General features: G+C 39.2%; 1 protein-coding gene across 4 annotated transcripts in view; it reads left to right on the top strand.

Annotated features, from left to right (window-relative positions):
* The first annotated feature begins 213 nt into the window (after positions 1-213).
* The window catches only part of LOC111865275 (ubiquitin carboxyl-terminal hydrolase 10), a 55,939-nt gene continuing 42,309 nt past the window's right edge, over positions 214-13,843 (top strand). For 3 of the 4 annotated variants that reach the window (XM_023853176.2, XM_023853177.2, XM_023853174.2), the window contains exon 1: positions 214-298. In XM_023853176.2, the coding sequence (XP_023708944.1) occupies positions 281-298 (18 nt within the window). In that variant the 5' untranslated portion in view covers positions 214-280. Of the gene's footprint in view, positions 299-6,927; positions 7,030-13,843 lie in introns of all 4 variants that reach the window. The other variant, XM_023853175.2, reaches the window with a different exon arrangement.

Genomic DNA, 13,843 nt, shown 5'->3' with positions numbered 1-13,843 from the left:
GATTAGTGTGTTTCCTGTGGTATAAGCAACTTCTTCAACCCCTAAGTTGAGCGGGATGCTCGAATGGTCCCTGAAATACCGGCGAGCACGATGTGATTATGGTTGTACGGTATCATGTGATTGGCTAAAGTTGAGCTGGAGTCCCACACATCTACCAATCATTCTCCGGCTTCTAGAGTTTCGTTTCACGCGTGCGCATTGAAGCCACAGGAAGTTTCTCTTCACCGTGAAAAACATGTCTACAGCTGTGTAGTTATGACTTAACACAAGAATAAGGACCATGGATTACACAGTTCAGGTAATATTACATTAAATTTACATAATAATGACCCTGAAACATGAATTTGTATTGTGTTCAATTTCTGTTTGCGAAGGGTAAGTATTACTGCAGTATTTTAGACCGAATCTCGAAGATGATTCGTCACCATGCAGTGTTCAAAATGTCGCAGGGCAAAGTATGTCTGTGCACGTGGTGGCATAATTCTGTTAGTTTGCATAGTGCGTACTTTAGTTTCCTGCATAATGTTCTTTTGAGAAATGCGGTATAATGAGTATAATTATTACTATTTTCTGTATTGAATTTCTCGCAAATTACATTAGCCGACCATGCTCCATAAGCAAGGTCGCCGGAAAAATATTGTAGTGGTTATCGTAGGAATGAACAGTTACTACAGTACGAAATACAGTTTGCGAATATGTGATTACGATAATGCAACCTTCTGTTACAAAATAATGATAGTGATGTTTACTATCCCGAACATATAGTTACAGTGCAGTGGAGAATGAGCGAATCACGTGGGATGTTCACGAGATTATTCCCGTTTGTTTATTTTATAGCATTATTTATCATTTAGTAAGAGCCTCACCTCATTCGTATACACCGGCTGTTGTTAACACCAGTCGCAGTGAAGTGGTATCATTGTGGGAGCAGTCATTAGGATCAACGTGGAATAAACGCTTCCAAAGTACTGTCAGATACAGTAAATCGCGGGATGATTTGCATGAAATTAGTTGAAGTTAATTTTTTATGGGAAATTCATGTCATGTTTTTCATAAGTATGTTGGGATAAGCAAACAGACGTACTGAATTATAATGGCAAGAATGATTGAATAGGTAAAGGAATATTGTGATTAACAATAAAGTTGAGAAATAGTTAAGAAGGTATAGCTAACTAGTGGCATATTACTTGCCAACCATAATAATTCTAACGATGACCATACGAAAACTACTGTGGACTCCCACATTGTTTAGGGTAGATGGGAAATTCATCGCCCTGGATGATCAATGAGGGGAAATGTAAATAACTTGTGAAGTTGGATTTATGACACACATACATTTGTAAGTATGGTTTACTCAAATGGTATTGGTAGAAACATGAGTGTAATTATCAAAAGCTCTTTTACCATTTCTACAGCTTAAAAGAGAAAAATTAAATAAAGAAAGCTTTCTTGAACTTCTTAGTACATATTCAAATGCAAAATAAAACTCCCTCCCTTTTATATGTGTTCATTTGTAAAAATCCGTTTCATATGAAGTTTGCCTTTTACATTGGACACACCATGAATTTTCTAAACAACCCCCTCCCAAAAGTTAATCAAGAGTCTACTGTATTACAAACGGTTTTTTTTATTCATAGGTAATATTGTATACTGTTTTGGCTAAAGTAGTGAGTAGTGCATTCTACTCATTATGTAGAAATCACAGAATCTAAAATAAATGACTGTCTTCTTTTAGTTAAAAGCATGTATTGTTAGGGCCCTCATAGGGCAAACTTGGAAACCAAGATGGAGCATAAGTATGGAATCAGAAATTTGCCCTTGACCTGCACTGTGATTTGCATTTGAACCCACTGTTATAATAGACACTACACAATGTAATTGCAGTTAGATTTGAGGATCTCATGACAGTGACTAGAATAATAGTGCCTTATGGGTTGTACTGCTGTGTCGATTGGAAGAAGGCAGACGTTGTGAGGGTCATGTCATCTCTGTCTTTGGGATCAAAGAGTAAGCCAGCAAGAAACCATCAGAAACATGTGGCCGGGCTTTTAGTCTTTCTCTGAACAACATAGCAGTACAGCCATGATGACTACTCTTTGCAATAATTTTCTCAATCTGATCAGTAATCTTGGGTTTGATATTGTCGCGTATCGGGCGTATATCGCGACAAATAACTTCTCGATGTATTTGATGTAGCGAATTTTATTTCACATTCGCTCTCACAATCACCCAAATTACAATCTGACGATTACTGCTATCTGCAGTATCACAATTAGTACACTGAAAAATGCCACAATACAACTGACTGGTTGCTGGCTAACTCGGAACGGACTCGTAGGTAGCTCCAGGACTAACTGACTGACTCAGTACAAACTCGGCGACTGTTACAGTACAACTGATCTGTGAATAGCCTTCGCTTCTCCCTATGTAGCCTCGATCGGACAATACGGCCACGTAATAGGCACCCTTGTTGCTAGCCACGCTGTCCGGTTCCGTCACCGCTGTTGATTCGCGTTGCCTAGCGACCGCGATCTCCCTCGGTGACGTCACCGCGGAGGGGAGTGGCGGGGCGGGAACTCGCCTATTACCATAGTAACGCGAGCGTTACGTTACCGCCACGTACCGCTGGGGAGGTAGGGGTCAACATGTCACAATATTGTGTACATGAATGCATTGATATGGAATACTGATCTGTCCACAGTGAAAATTGTACTTTTGTGACTTTGCAGCAGTTACTGGACTGAACAACAAATTCTGTGATTATTTCAACTATTCTGTGACAAAGATTGAAGTCTCTCTGATTNCAAAGTTGTCGTTAAGAGTTCCAAGCACTGTACATGACACATGAATGGTAAGCGATGACGTAACGTGCTGACTGCGCGTTCTGATAAAGCCAACTCCATAAGCACGGATAGGATGAATCACGGCAGTCAAGGACAAACAGAGATAATTCCTCTCAGCTGATAGGTATAATCCGTGGACCCGCTAGAAGACCACACTTTTCTCGGGCCATTATCTCCGTAACCGTTCAACTTTGGACATAGGTGTCTTGGGTTATATCGGCATACTTTAACATAAGGAACACCCTCCCGAAGTTTGGCACATTCCTCCTGGGACACCCTGTATATTTTGAGTCTGTAAACTTAATGGGTATGATGTGTCCCAGAAAGAAGTGCAGTAAATTGAAGGGTTGTTCCTTTTGTCCAAAGCAATAAATGCAGTTTAAACGTGGGTCCAGAAATTCTTCTATATCCCCTCCCCTTATTAATGACTCTTTAGTATCCAGAGCATATAGTGTGATGATAGGGTGATTAATGAATGCGGGGCAGTTGGTGCAATGAGACTTGGTAGGGGAAACTGAAATATTCTGGGAAACCTACCCCAGTGTAAATTTGCCCACCACAGGTCCCACGTTTTCTGACTAGGGATCAAACCCAGGTCCGTGCATAATGGACTAAAGCCATGTAAGGGTATTTCTGCCAGCAGTTGTTTGTTTTGTTGTTGAATTGCAAAGGTAATTAGTGATAAGAGGTAATTAGTCATTTGCATCTGCCACCCCCAGTTCCATTTTCTTTCAGGGGTGTTCCTAGCATAAGCTACTTTTGTAACTGAAGTCCTCTTCTCGGTACTTTTTGAAAGAATGCCTTTGAATGGCTCTAGTTCTTGACTGAAGCATTTCTGAACCCATGTTCATGTGAACTGTATTCACCTGTGAGCAGGCCGTTGCAGTTATGTCTGACACCATATAACCTGTGCATTTGAGGAGTTGTCATTAAGTACCCTATTCAGACTGTATAAACCACATTCATGTAAGAGGAACATTATGGCCACTGGAATGAAGTCTATCCTTCATGTGTATGCTGTTGGATATTGCTTCAATTAATTGTTTGGAGATCCAAAATATTATTCACATCAATTTCTCCAGTTTGCACATTCTTCAGATGATGTTAGTTTTATCGGTGATGGGTCATCACAATGTTTCTTTCCTCTACTACCACCTGCATGGTGGCCAGTATTTGCCAAGCTGCAGTAGCAATTAGAAGGCTGTTGTCTTCAAAGTGAATCTGTCTCTTGAGTTTTGGAGCAAGAATTTTAAGACTTTTGTTAGATAGAACCATTGTGCTGATTCAGTTTTGTTGTCCCTATGCTTAATTAATTACACGATGCATTCTGAAAATAAATGGTGGAATGGAGGTATAGTTCCATCATTTTTGACCTCCACTAGATGGGAATGAGTGATAGCTTCACGCTCCGGCTTCTTTACCCCCACCCCAAATAAGACCTTAAAATTTCTTTACCAGTTTGATAGGAGGCTGGGTGAGCCCCAGAGATGGTCTGAATGCTGTGGAATAGAGAAAAATTTTCTTACCCTGCTGGGAATTGAACCCTGGCTGCCCAACCTGTACCCTGTTGCTCTACCAACTAAGCTATCCTAGCTCCAATTTTGTTATATGTATTTGTACTATTAATGAAGCTGTTGGCAGCTAATTTGAGGTGGTATCCAGGCATTTGCTTTAAAGGCCCATGACAAACCATGAGAAAGCTCCATTGAAGATAACTGGTTGCATGCCATTGGCATTGTTCAACTTGATTCCTATACACTTAAAAGAAGGCACAAAATAAGTTCCATACTAATTTTATAGATTGGTGTAGGCATGTACAACTTAATGAAAGTGGATTGTTTCGTTGCAGACTTTTTAAAGGGCTATCTATACTCGGCATCCATTTTATCCTTGCAGAGACCAGCCTAAATTGGGAACAAGGAATAATTTGCTGTATACGTTGTAACTTTATAATTTAGTCACGAAAGTGACGGGCAGGATATCTAAGAGTTCAATTTCTGTCAGGGATCATGATGATGTTTCTCTTTGCCATCGTGCCAAGACTGGTTGTGGCACAATCCTGTGTTAACAGATTTCAGAAGTTCCTGCTGTGGTGCCGAAACCTATATTCGTCTTCTTCACCCAGCTACATTTCTCTTAGATGGTTCATGCATTACTCAGCATACCTTTCTCTGATATGATCCTGATAGCTTGGCTACAAACAGTGTGACAGGAGCAGCGTATCTGTGCATATGGCTACTGGCTGCATTCAGACAGTGGTGAACTCTTGACTAGGTAGAGGTAGATCCTGATTTTGATATCATTTCCTGGAAAGAAGAAACGGTGTCCTTCCAGTAATGGATATGTTTAAATGACCAGTGGCAGAACCCACAGTGACTATTTGTGCAGCAGAATAGGCGCTAGTGGGACAGTCATGCCCGCAGGTTCATTTACCAGCTTATGTCTGGCGAACACAACTCACTACTGACCTTCAGTCACACAGCACTCTGCCTCTTAATGCACACTGCAGTAGAAACATTTGAAAGCATTTGTACTCTTAACTCTTTTTTCTGAGTTAAAATGACCAGAGTGTGAGTAGAATACATAGGGGTTTTACTGCTGTATTCCCTCTACACCTTCAATGTGTGGTGATTAGGTGCATAAACAGCTGTATCATCTCATCTTATATTTGATGTTACAAGGCCACCTTTTCTGAAGCACATCACTGCTGACATGTGGTTGTAGTCAGTACTTGGAAGTGCGTCAGGATTTCCGAGGATGTTCATTGGCTGTTGTATCTTAGATTATTTGATGACATCATGCCATCTAAGAAGGTTGTATGGCATCTATTTGTAGAGATGTAGAAACGGTTTCTATTTTGTTAAATCGTGAGGGATTTTGGAGGAAATAATTATTCATGTTTTAAGGTGCCTTCCCAAATCTACATTCCTTGCCACAGTTTCCTTGGACATGTTTATCTTCAAAATAATGCTATGAAATACATATCCCAGACTTCCATATATCTGTTGTTCATGTCAACGAAAAGATATCCTAAACATAGTTTTAGTGGGGAGATAATTGTTTCTGTGATCACTATGAAAGGTAGGTAGATTTGTTAAACCCTTTTCTGATGGGATTGCATACACGTGCTTGTTCCTTGATGTAAATTTTTAAGTCAACGTGATCACATATATAAGACATCCATAAATTACAGAAAAGATAAGAGAATGCTTAAACATTTAGGCATAAGAGAATTGAATAGGCTTAATACTATAAGTTTTTAAGTCTTGGACCAAAAGTACCGTTTAACTGACAAATCCTACTGTAGTAGTACCTGCTGAAATAACCAAGGCCAATTGTGGAAATTGCAGATGGACATAAAAATCATTAGTACCTTTGATGAATATGGGGAATGTATGTAAAAGCCCATTCCCCCCCTCCCCCAAAGAAAACATTGATTTTGTCACACTTGATGCTGTCCGTTGTGTGAAATGCTCTGTTAATTGATTAACAAGAAAGGTGATCTCTTTGATCGTGGCAGTTTCAACACAAGTACCCCAAACTAATCTAGTGCAAAGGGTTCGTATATAAAGCCTTAACATTTTTGTATCACAGTTGTTTCTCTGGTTCTTATCTGCTGGTGTGCAGTCATGCCACCATGATTGGAAATTAGTTTAAATAAATATTAATTTTATATTTGAACAAATTCAAGTATTTTAACTTGTCTGTTTGGTTTACTTTTTGCCAAACACCTCAAAAGAACTCCCTCAATTTGAGATTCTGAATTCAACAACTTTCTTCCTACAAAAATTCCCATTTGCATATTTGACAAAATGAAAGGTACTGAGTAGCTTTAGCATTTGATCAAGCTTCATGAAGATAATGTACTTAGCTCTATATTGTACCTATTTACAGTTGTGTTACCAGAATTGTCAGGAGCGTTGTAAGGGCAATGTAACTGCTCTGTCCCTTGATTACAGGTATCAGATGAAACAAGACATGCATGCTGCAGTGTGGCAGTAACAAGTATTTGTCAATTCATTATTTTAACATCTCTTTTTGGGTTTTTGGCAAGATTGATTCTTTCAGTGATTCACCATTGCAGGAAGCAGACATTTTGGTGACTGGCTCTGCATCCTGTGCTTATTTAATAAACTGGAGTGTGGTAGTCACAGTCAGTATCATTCTGTGAACCATGTGGCTGTCTGTAAGTCTTGCTTTTGACATTTTCAATTGTGTACTTCACTAGTTTTTCCCTGTTTGAACATACAGAGCCATTCGTTAGCAAAGTACGAAGTGCTCTGAATTAGAAACATGTTCTTATTTGCTTCACTTGTGGGTCCTGATCATGTATTGTAGATATGAGCCTGTTACTGGCAGAGAAATGGGGGCACATGGTATCATAGTTGATTGATGCACTATGTTACAAGCTGGAAGGTCACAGGTTCAAGACCCAATGAGGTCATTGGATTCTTTTCAATTGACCTGATCCTTCCAACCACACTATGGCCCTGGGCTCGACTAAGCCTCTAATGGAAATAAGTACCAGGAATATTCTTGGGGGTAAAGGGCGGCTGGCGCGTAGGGCTAACAACCTTGCCACCATCTATGAGCCGATTATCTAGAAAATATGGGAACCTCAACATCTCACAACCCTATGGGCCTCCACGGCCTGTTACAGGGATACCTTTACTTTACTTTACTGGCAGAGAAATAGAACAGATCCTATACATGATATGGTCATAAATTCTGTTGTTAACAAAGCCAATCAACATTCTGTATATGTATTATATTTTCTGAAGTGCGCACAATATTAAAAATAGTTGAGATCACAGTTACATATTTCTGGGAAATCCATGATTTTTAAGTCGTGTACCAATATTTTGATTGTGTGAAATTTGAAGAAACATTGATGATAATCTAAAAATCCATTATTATGGTGATAGAACATACAGAGTTGCATATGGCGTGTCCTTGTTATACAGTCATTTTGTTCAGAGTGTATAAAATATGCGTGTAGATCACCCATTTACCTGGCTGTTCAGACAGGGAGTTGAGTAGGTCTAAAATAGTGTATGTTTTTAAACTGTTCAGTACCACTATTCTGTTTTATTTCCATTGCTGCTTTTTCATTACGAGCATCCACATAATTTTGTTTGAAACGCAGGTATAATTGAGTAATGCAAAAAGTGTAATGTTACATTAACCCAAAATGTAATGCCAAAACAGTATTTGTATGCATACAGAGAAGCTTATGAACACCCTCCAAATTATGTGAAATTTGAGGGATGGAGACTCATTTGGTGTTCTGAGCTATGACACAGTGATAAATGGATATCAACATACTGCCGCCACCTTCAGAGTGTAACCCTTAAAATGGAGGTATTGTGTTCCTCTGAAACATTGCGTCCACCCATGAAACTACATGGTGTCAGAAGATTGTAATATGACCCCATCAAATTGTCCCTGCTTGGGGGAGAATCTCTATATGAGGAAGTAAAAAAAANCTTTACTCCCCAGGAAAATTATTTAATTAATTTCTGGTTAGAGGCTGAGTAAACCCCAGGGTCTAGTGTGGCCGGAAGGATTAGGTCAATTGAAAAAAAAAAATCCAATGACCTCATCGGGACTTGAACCCGCGACCTTCCGGCTTGTAGCATAGTACCTTAACCACTATGCTACCGTGTACCCTGTATTTGAGGAAGGCAGAAAGAAAAATGTTCTGTGAGAATTGAATTTAAGCAAATGGCTGCTGCCTTCTGATTGCTTGATTACTCATCTTACTCTTAGACCCTGAAGATGAAGGCAGTGTGTTCCTAAAAACGTTGGTAAAGTTTTGCAAGGCCACACATGATGGTAGTGCTCTTTGGAATGCACCTTTTTAGCATGATTGTTATCTAAATGCCGTTTTAAATTTTAAAGCCTAGAAGAACTTGAGAAAAGGATAGTTAAACGTTATGTGGGCAGCTTGTGTCACTTTTCAGTTCCAGTAGTTTATTGGCAATTTGAGAAATAAAATTTGTGAACTTCTGTTTATATCCACTACTGGCTTTGTTTGAAGTTGGTTGTGATGTTATGGAATGCACTGAGATTTTTCACTCCAAATAAAATGGTTACCAAAGAAAGTGTCGAAGCCTCTTGCACATGAACTTTTATGTTTTAAGATATTAGAATGTGTCTGTAAAATATTGGTTCACATATTTTGAAGAACATTACCATGGAGCCTGGAAAATTGCAGCTGGTAGCTGTAGTTTTTTCTTGCGTACATAGTCCAAAGTGCTGGTTGAGAAGCCAGGATTTTTAATGAATAAGTCATATTTTAGATCCACCTGAATCCGAGGAAGTTCTTGAATTTCTCTTTGTACACTTTTCTAAAATGTGGACATTTGATAAAATTCACTTCAGACTTGATATTTGTGAATATTTTCACCCAAAGGTGTGCATGACACACAACATGCTTTCACTTTTTATTTAGCATTGCACTTCATTAGTCGTAACATATCTTTCACATTCACTTCATATTCCTATATTTCATATTGAATGTGTCTGCCTGTAGGCACAGAGTGAGAAACGAAGATTTCCCAAAGGCTTAAGATGGTGACAAAAGTAATAATGAGACAGTAGCTATTATATGTCACTATAGACCCAAAATTTGTAAATTCTATCCCCTCTGTAGGTTGGCCAGGTATGAATGGAACCACATTTGGTCCACATTGACAGCTTTCTTGGTATCGCAGAAGATCTGTTGCAAAATGAGATGAATGGTGAGGTCAGGTGATATCCTCCAAGTGAGAAGTAGTATGCTAATGATGCACTTGAAAAAGGGCTGATCATCTTATCTGTAGAGTGTGGACAGTGACTCTGTGTTTCATAGATCGCATGGGAAGTTAAACAGGGCAGAGTTCATTAGCCAGAAGGCTTTCCAGCATTTGTACTGTTTGCTTACTGGTGACAGTTTCAACATGGATGTTCTGGTTGTGGTCATGTTTTTCACTGATCGTCCTTCAGATCAGTTAGATATTCACAGCTACAGAGAATTTTGCACAGGTTTAAAGAGTCTGAAACTGCAGCTGAAACCACATTGCACTGATATAATGAAGATTTTGCCCAGAGTTTTTAACGGTACTTTCTGTAATCAGACTGTAGTGTCAGATGTAAGGATGGCTGATAGATTATGAGTTGGAAAGGTTGGTTTCAGTATATGTTTCATACAAAAGCCNGGGGGGGGGGCATAAAGACAATCCTGGATGGGCCAGAGCAGTCCCCACATACTGGTTTCATTCAATGGTTTAAGTGTAATAGTACTTAAATAATACAGCACTTCTAGGTGTTTAATTCAGAACATAATTTTAGCCAGGAAACCTGCAAGGTGGGATCTTAAAGAAACGGGACATGAAGGAGAAGACTTGTTTCAGCTGGTTAAAGGTATTGGCCAGTTTGTGGCTGTTCCAGATATATGTAGTAGTGATCATTCAGGGTCCATGAAATGTGGGGAATTTCTTCACCAGATGATCAGTTGCTGGCTTCTCAAGGATTGAGCTCCATGTAGTTTCATTTAATTAAAATATATATTTATATAGAAATATGTAGTCTGGTAATATCCAGAACATAATGTACTGTCATATGTTAAGTGACTAGACACCGGGTTTAAATTGGTAATCAGATTTATTGGACTCTTAAAAATCCTGATGGATAATTACTGTCGTTTCACTAATTTATGCAATTTAGAGTTCACTACAGCATTCAATAAGTCTTCTCAGTCTGCTGTGCCTGCACTAGGTGCTGCCTGACTAGGCATCATAACACTGTAGATTCTTCAGCTTTTGTGTTCAGTAGTTCCTGTCCTCGCTTGCAGGCAACTGTCTCATAACTCCAAATTGCTGCAACTTGTGGTCATTGACTGCCTGGGCGTGTGTAGCCACTACTGTCTATCACACACTGGCACTCACTTCCAACCTAAAACAAACTAACTAGTCAAAGTCACGTTATGACTGATGGTCACTCAGCCAGTTAGTCTGGATGTCAACACCCATCTGGGGCACAAGACCAGATTATTTATTACTGCCATACAGTTGTCGTTTTATCAGTGTGGGGCAGTCACAGTCAGCAATACATGTGATCTGGTATATTTACAATTTTGTCAGCATTCTACAGTCATTTGTAAAGAGTCTGGTTCCTTGTGGATACATATTATTTACAGTTTTATGTGTATGTGCAATACATGTACAAGTCCTCGGTCAAGGTTTGGCACAGCAGATCGTGCCTCAGCTCATGTACCTCATGCTATTATTTACAGTTTTATATGTAACTCTGGTGTATGTGTATGTGCAATACATGTACAAGTCCTCTGTCAGTCAATGTTTGGNTACCTCATGCTATTATTTACAGTTTTATATGTAACTCTGGTGTATGCAGTCAGTGTTTGACACAGATGGTGCCTAGGCTCGTACCTCATGCTGTTACAACAGCTGCCTAGTCACTTCAGCAGTCATGCTATTAGTTATATTTTTATATGTATGTGCAGATCGTCACCCGGCTCATGTAGCTCTTGCTAGAACGGCTGCCAAGCCTCTTGAACAGTCGTATGCTTGACCACCGCCAAGTGTTCCTTATGTTTTCTGTTTTGGGTTTTGCCTTTTCTAATGTCACGAACATTTGCTTTTTTGTGATTTTGTATGACCAATGCTTGTTACCTGCACAATTTTGTTATGTAATAAATACAAGTGTACTGGGAGAGCTGTAGGCAGATTGCAAACTGGTGTGTGCCTTTGCCCTGTGTTGATAAGGTTATTTCTAATTTTTGTGTCTTTCAAAGAGTTTGAAGATGCGGCAACCAAAGGCAGTGATTACATAAATGTGTCAGATATACAGTTGCCTTCTTGGAAGGTGCCTGAGGGATTTGTTTGGAATACAACTTCCACAGGTCTCTTTTAATTTCAGTGGTTTTGTTAAAATTGTCACTTGACTTGATAGAGTGGGACTGTAGGTGGGGTTTGGGTTGGTAGTTGGATTTATTGAACACTTGCAGATCATAACCACAAGTGACTAGCACTCACTAATGTCTATGGGTTTGCCTCTTAGGAATATGCTTGGCCTTTTGTCAAGTGTGTGTATTACACACACATCCTTGCCCCCATACGCCTTCATGACATAGTGCTTAACTACTTAAGCACAGGGACTTTACCTTCACCTTCTGTATTGCACACATAGCGTGTTATTGAAAATGTTTTCTTATGCACTATGTAAAAGTCCTCTGTCAGTCCCAAGTTTTGCAAACAGATCGTTCCTGTCTTAATGCTACAACGGCACCTTAGTCACTTGAAAACGATGTAAGCTTGACCACTGCCAAAGTCAAAGGCACTTTACAGCTGGCAGTTTACCACCAGTCAGTCTGACTTGTTCCAAGCTCCTTGTGGCAGATGACCACAAATCTTTTTCTCCATTGGACCCTTGTAGTCATCGTCCTTATATAATGTCCTGTCTGACTAGAGGATGGGCTTGTCTGTTGTGAATATAATTGGCCTTTTGTCTTTTCTCATGTATGTAATATGGGGAAGTATTGTAATTGACAAAAATCAGGCTCAGAACTTTGATGTGGAACGTTTTCGTCACTCCTGAATACAAAGAAGTGGTTTTGGGAAAGCTCTTGATATTTGTATACACCTTACAAACACCTTGAATGGTTGGGACAGATTTCATTCATATTCGGTATTTAAGAGTTTGTCCACCAAAGGCTGGTGCCTAATGAGTATGAACATTCTCGCTTCTAAAAGAAATAGGTTTTGTTTTCAGTGGCTCCCCCAACTCAAAATTTCTGTTTTCTCTTAAATGACTGGAATAATTTTAAGTTTGAGTACTTTGTGGAGACCGCCTGTGAAAATAAATCTGCGTAGAAGATTTCTTTAGGGAAGTAATGTTATGCCTGTAGCTGCCCATTGCGTATTTTGTAAAATGTGTAATACCTTTGCGCTGATCTTTATTTTGATATTAGCGGTGATCGAACTAATGACCTTTTGCATATTAGGCCTGTGTACTAACTACAGGCCACTAAGGTAAACCAGGAATTGTTTTTATAATTGCACCCATGGAAGGTATGACCATAGACCGGAATCAAGGAATTTTGAGGATGAAGAGCCAGTGCCGACCATAAAAGAAGTAGAAGCAGCTATCAAAAAATTGAAAAATAATAAAGCTCCAGGAATGGATCTCATCATGGCAGAATCAGTGAAATTTGCAGGCCCAGAATATGCCAAGCACTTACATCAGCTAGTAGTTAAGATATGGATAACTGAAATAATCCCATAGGAATGGAACCTAAGTATTGTATGCCCTATCCATAAGAAAGGTGATGTCATGGTATGTTCTAACTATAGAGAAATTAGTCTGTTGTGCATAGCATATAAAATATGCCCTATCCATGACAAAGGTGATGTCATGGTGTACTCTAACTAAAGAGGAATTAGTCTGTTGTGTATAGCATATAAAATATTTTCCAACATTCTATTTAACAGACTCTCTCCCTTTGTGGAAGGCATAATTGGGGATTACCAATGTTGGTTTCATCAAGGAAGATCAACTAACGATCAGATTTTCACTATTCTCCAGGTCCTTGAAAAGTAATGAATTCCAACTTGAAACACACAATCTTTTCANTCTCTCCCTTTGTGGAAGGCATAATTGGGGATTACCAATGTTGGTTTCATGAAGGAAGATCAACTAACTATCAGATTTTCACTATTTGCCAGGTCCTGGAAAAGTGTAATGAATTTCAAATTGAAACACATCATCTTTTCATTGACTTCCAGTCAGCCTATGACTCCATAGATATAGATAGTCTTTATCTGGCAATGGAAGAGTTGCACATTCCATGGAAGTTAATCGCCTTAGTCAGAGCCACTATAGATTAGAAGTTGAGTTTTGTATGGTATTTCTTGAAACATCTTAACACAACCCTGCCTCACATTCACTACACCAATAAATAGATTCTTTCCTTTTACCATGTTTTGCGCACACCACACATC

Source organism: Cryptotermes secundus, unplaced genomic scaffold (assembly GCF_002891405.2).
Source record: "Cryptotermes secundus unplaced genomic scaffold, Csec_1.0 scaffold2107, whole genome shotgun sequence".
NCBI lineage: Eukaryota > Metazoa > Arthropoda > Insecta > Blattodea > Kalotermitidae > Cryptotermes > Cryptotermes secundus.
Note: the sequence above shows the minus strand (reverse complement) of the source record. Positions and strands in the feature narration are given on the sequence as shown.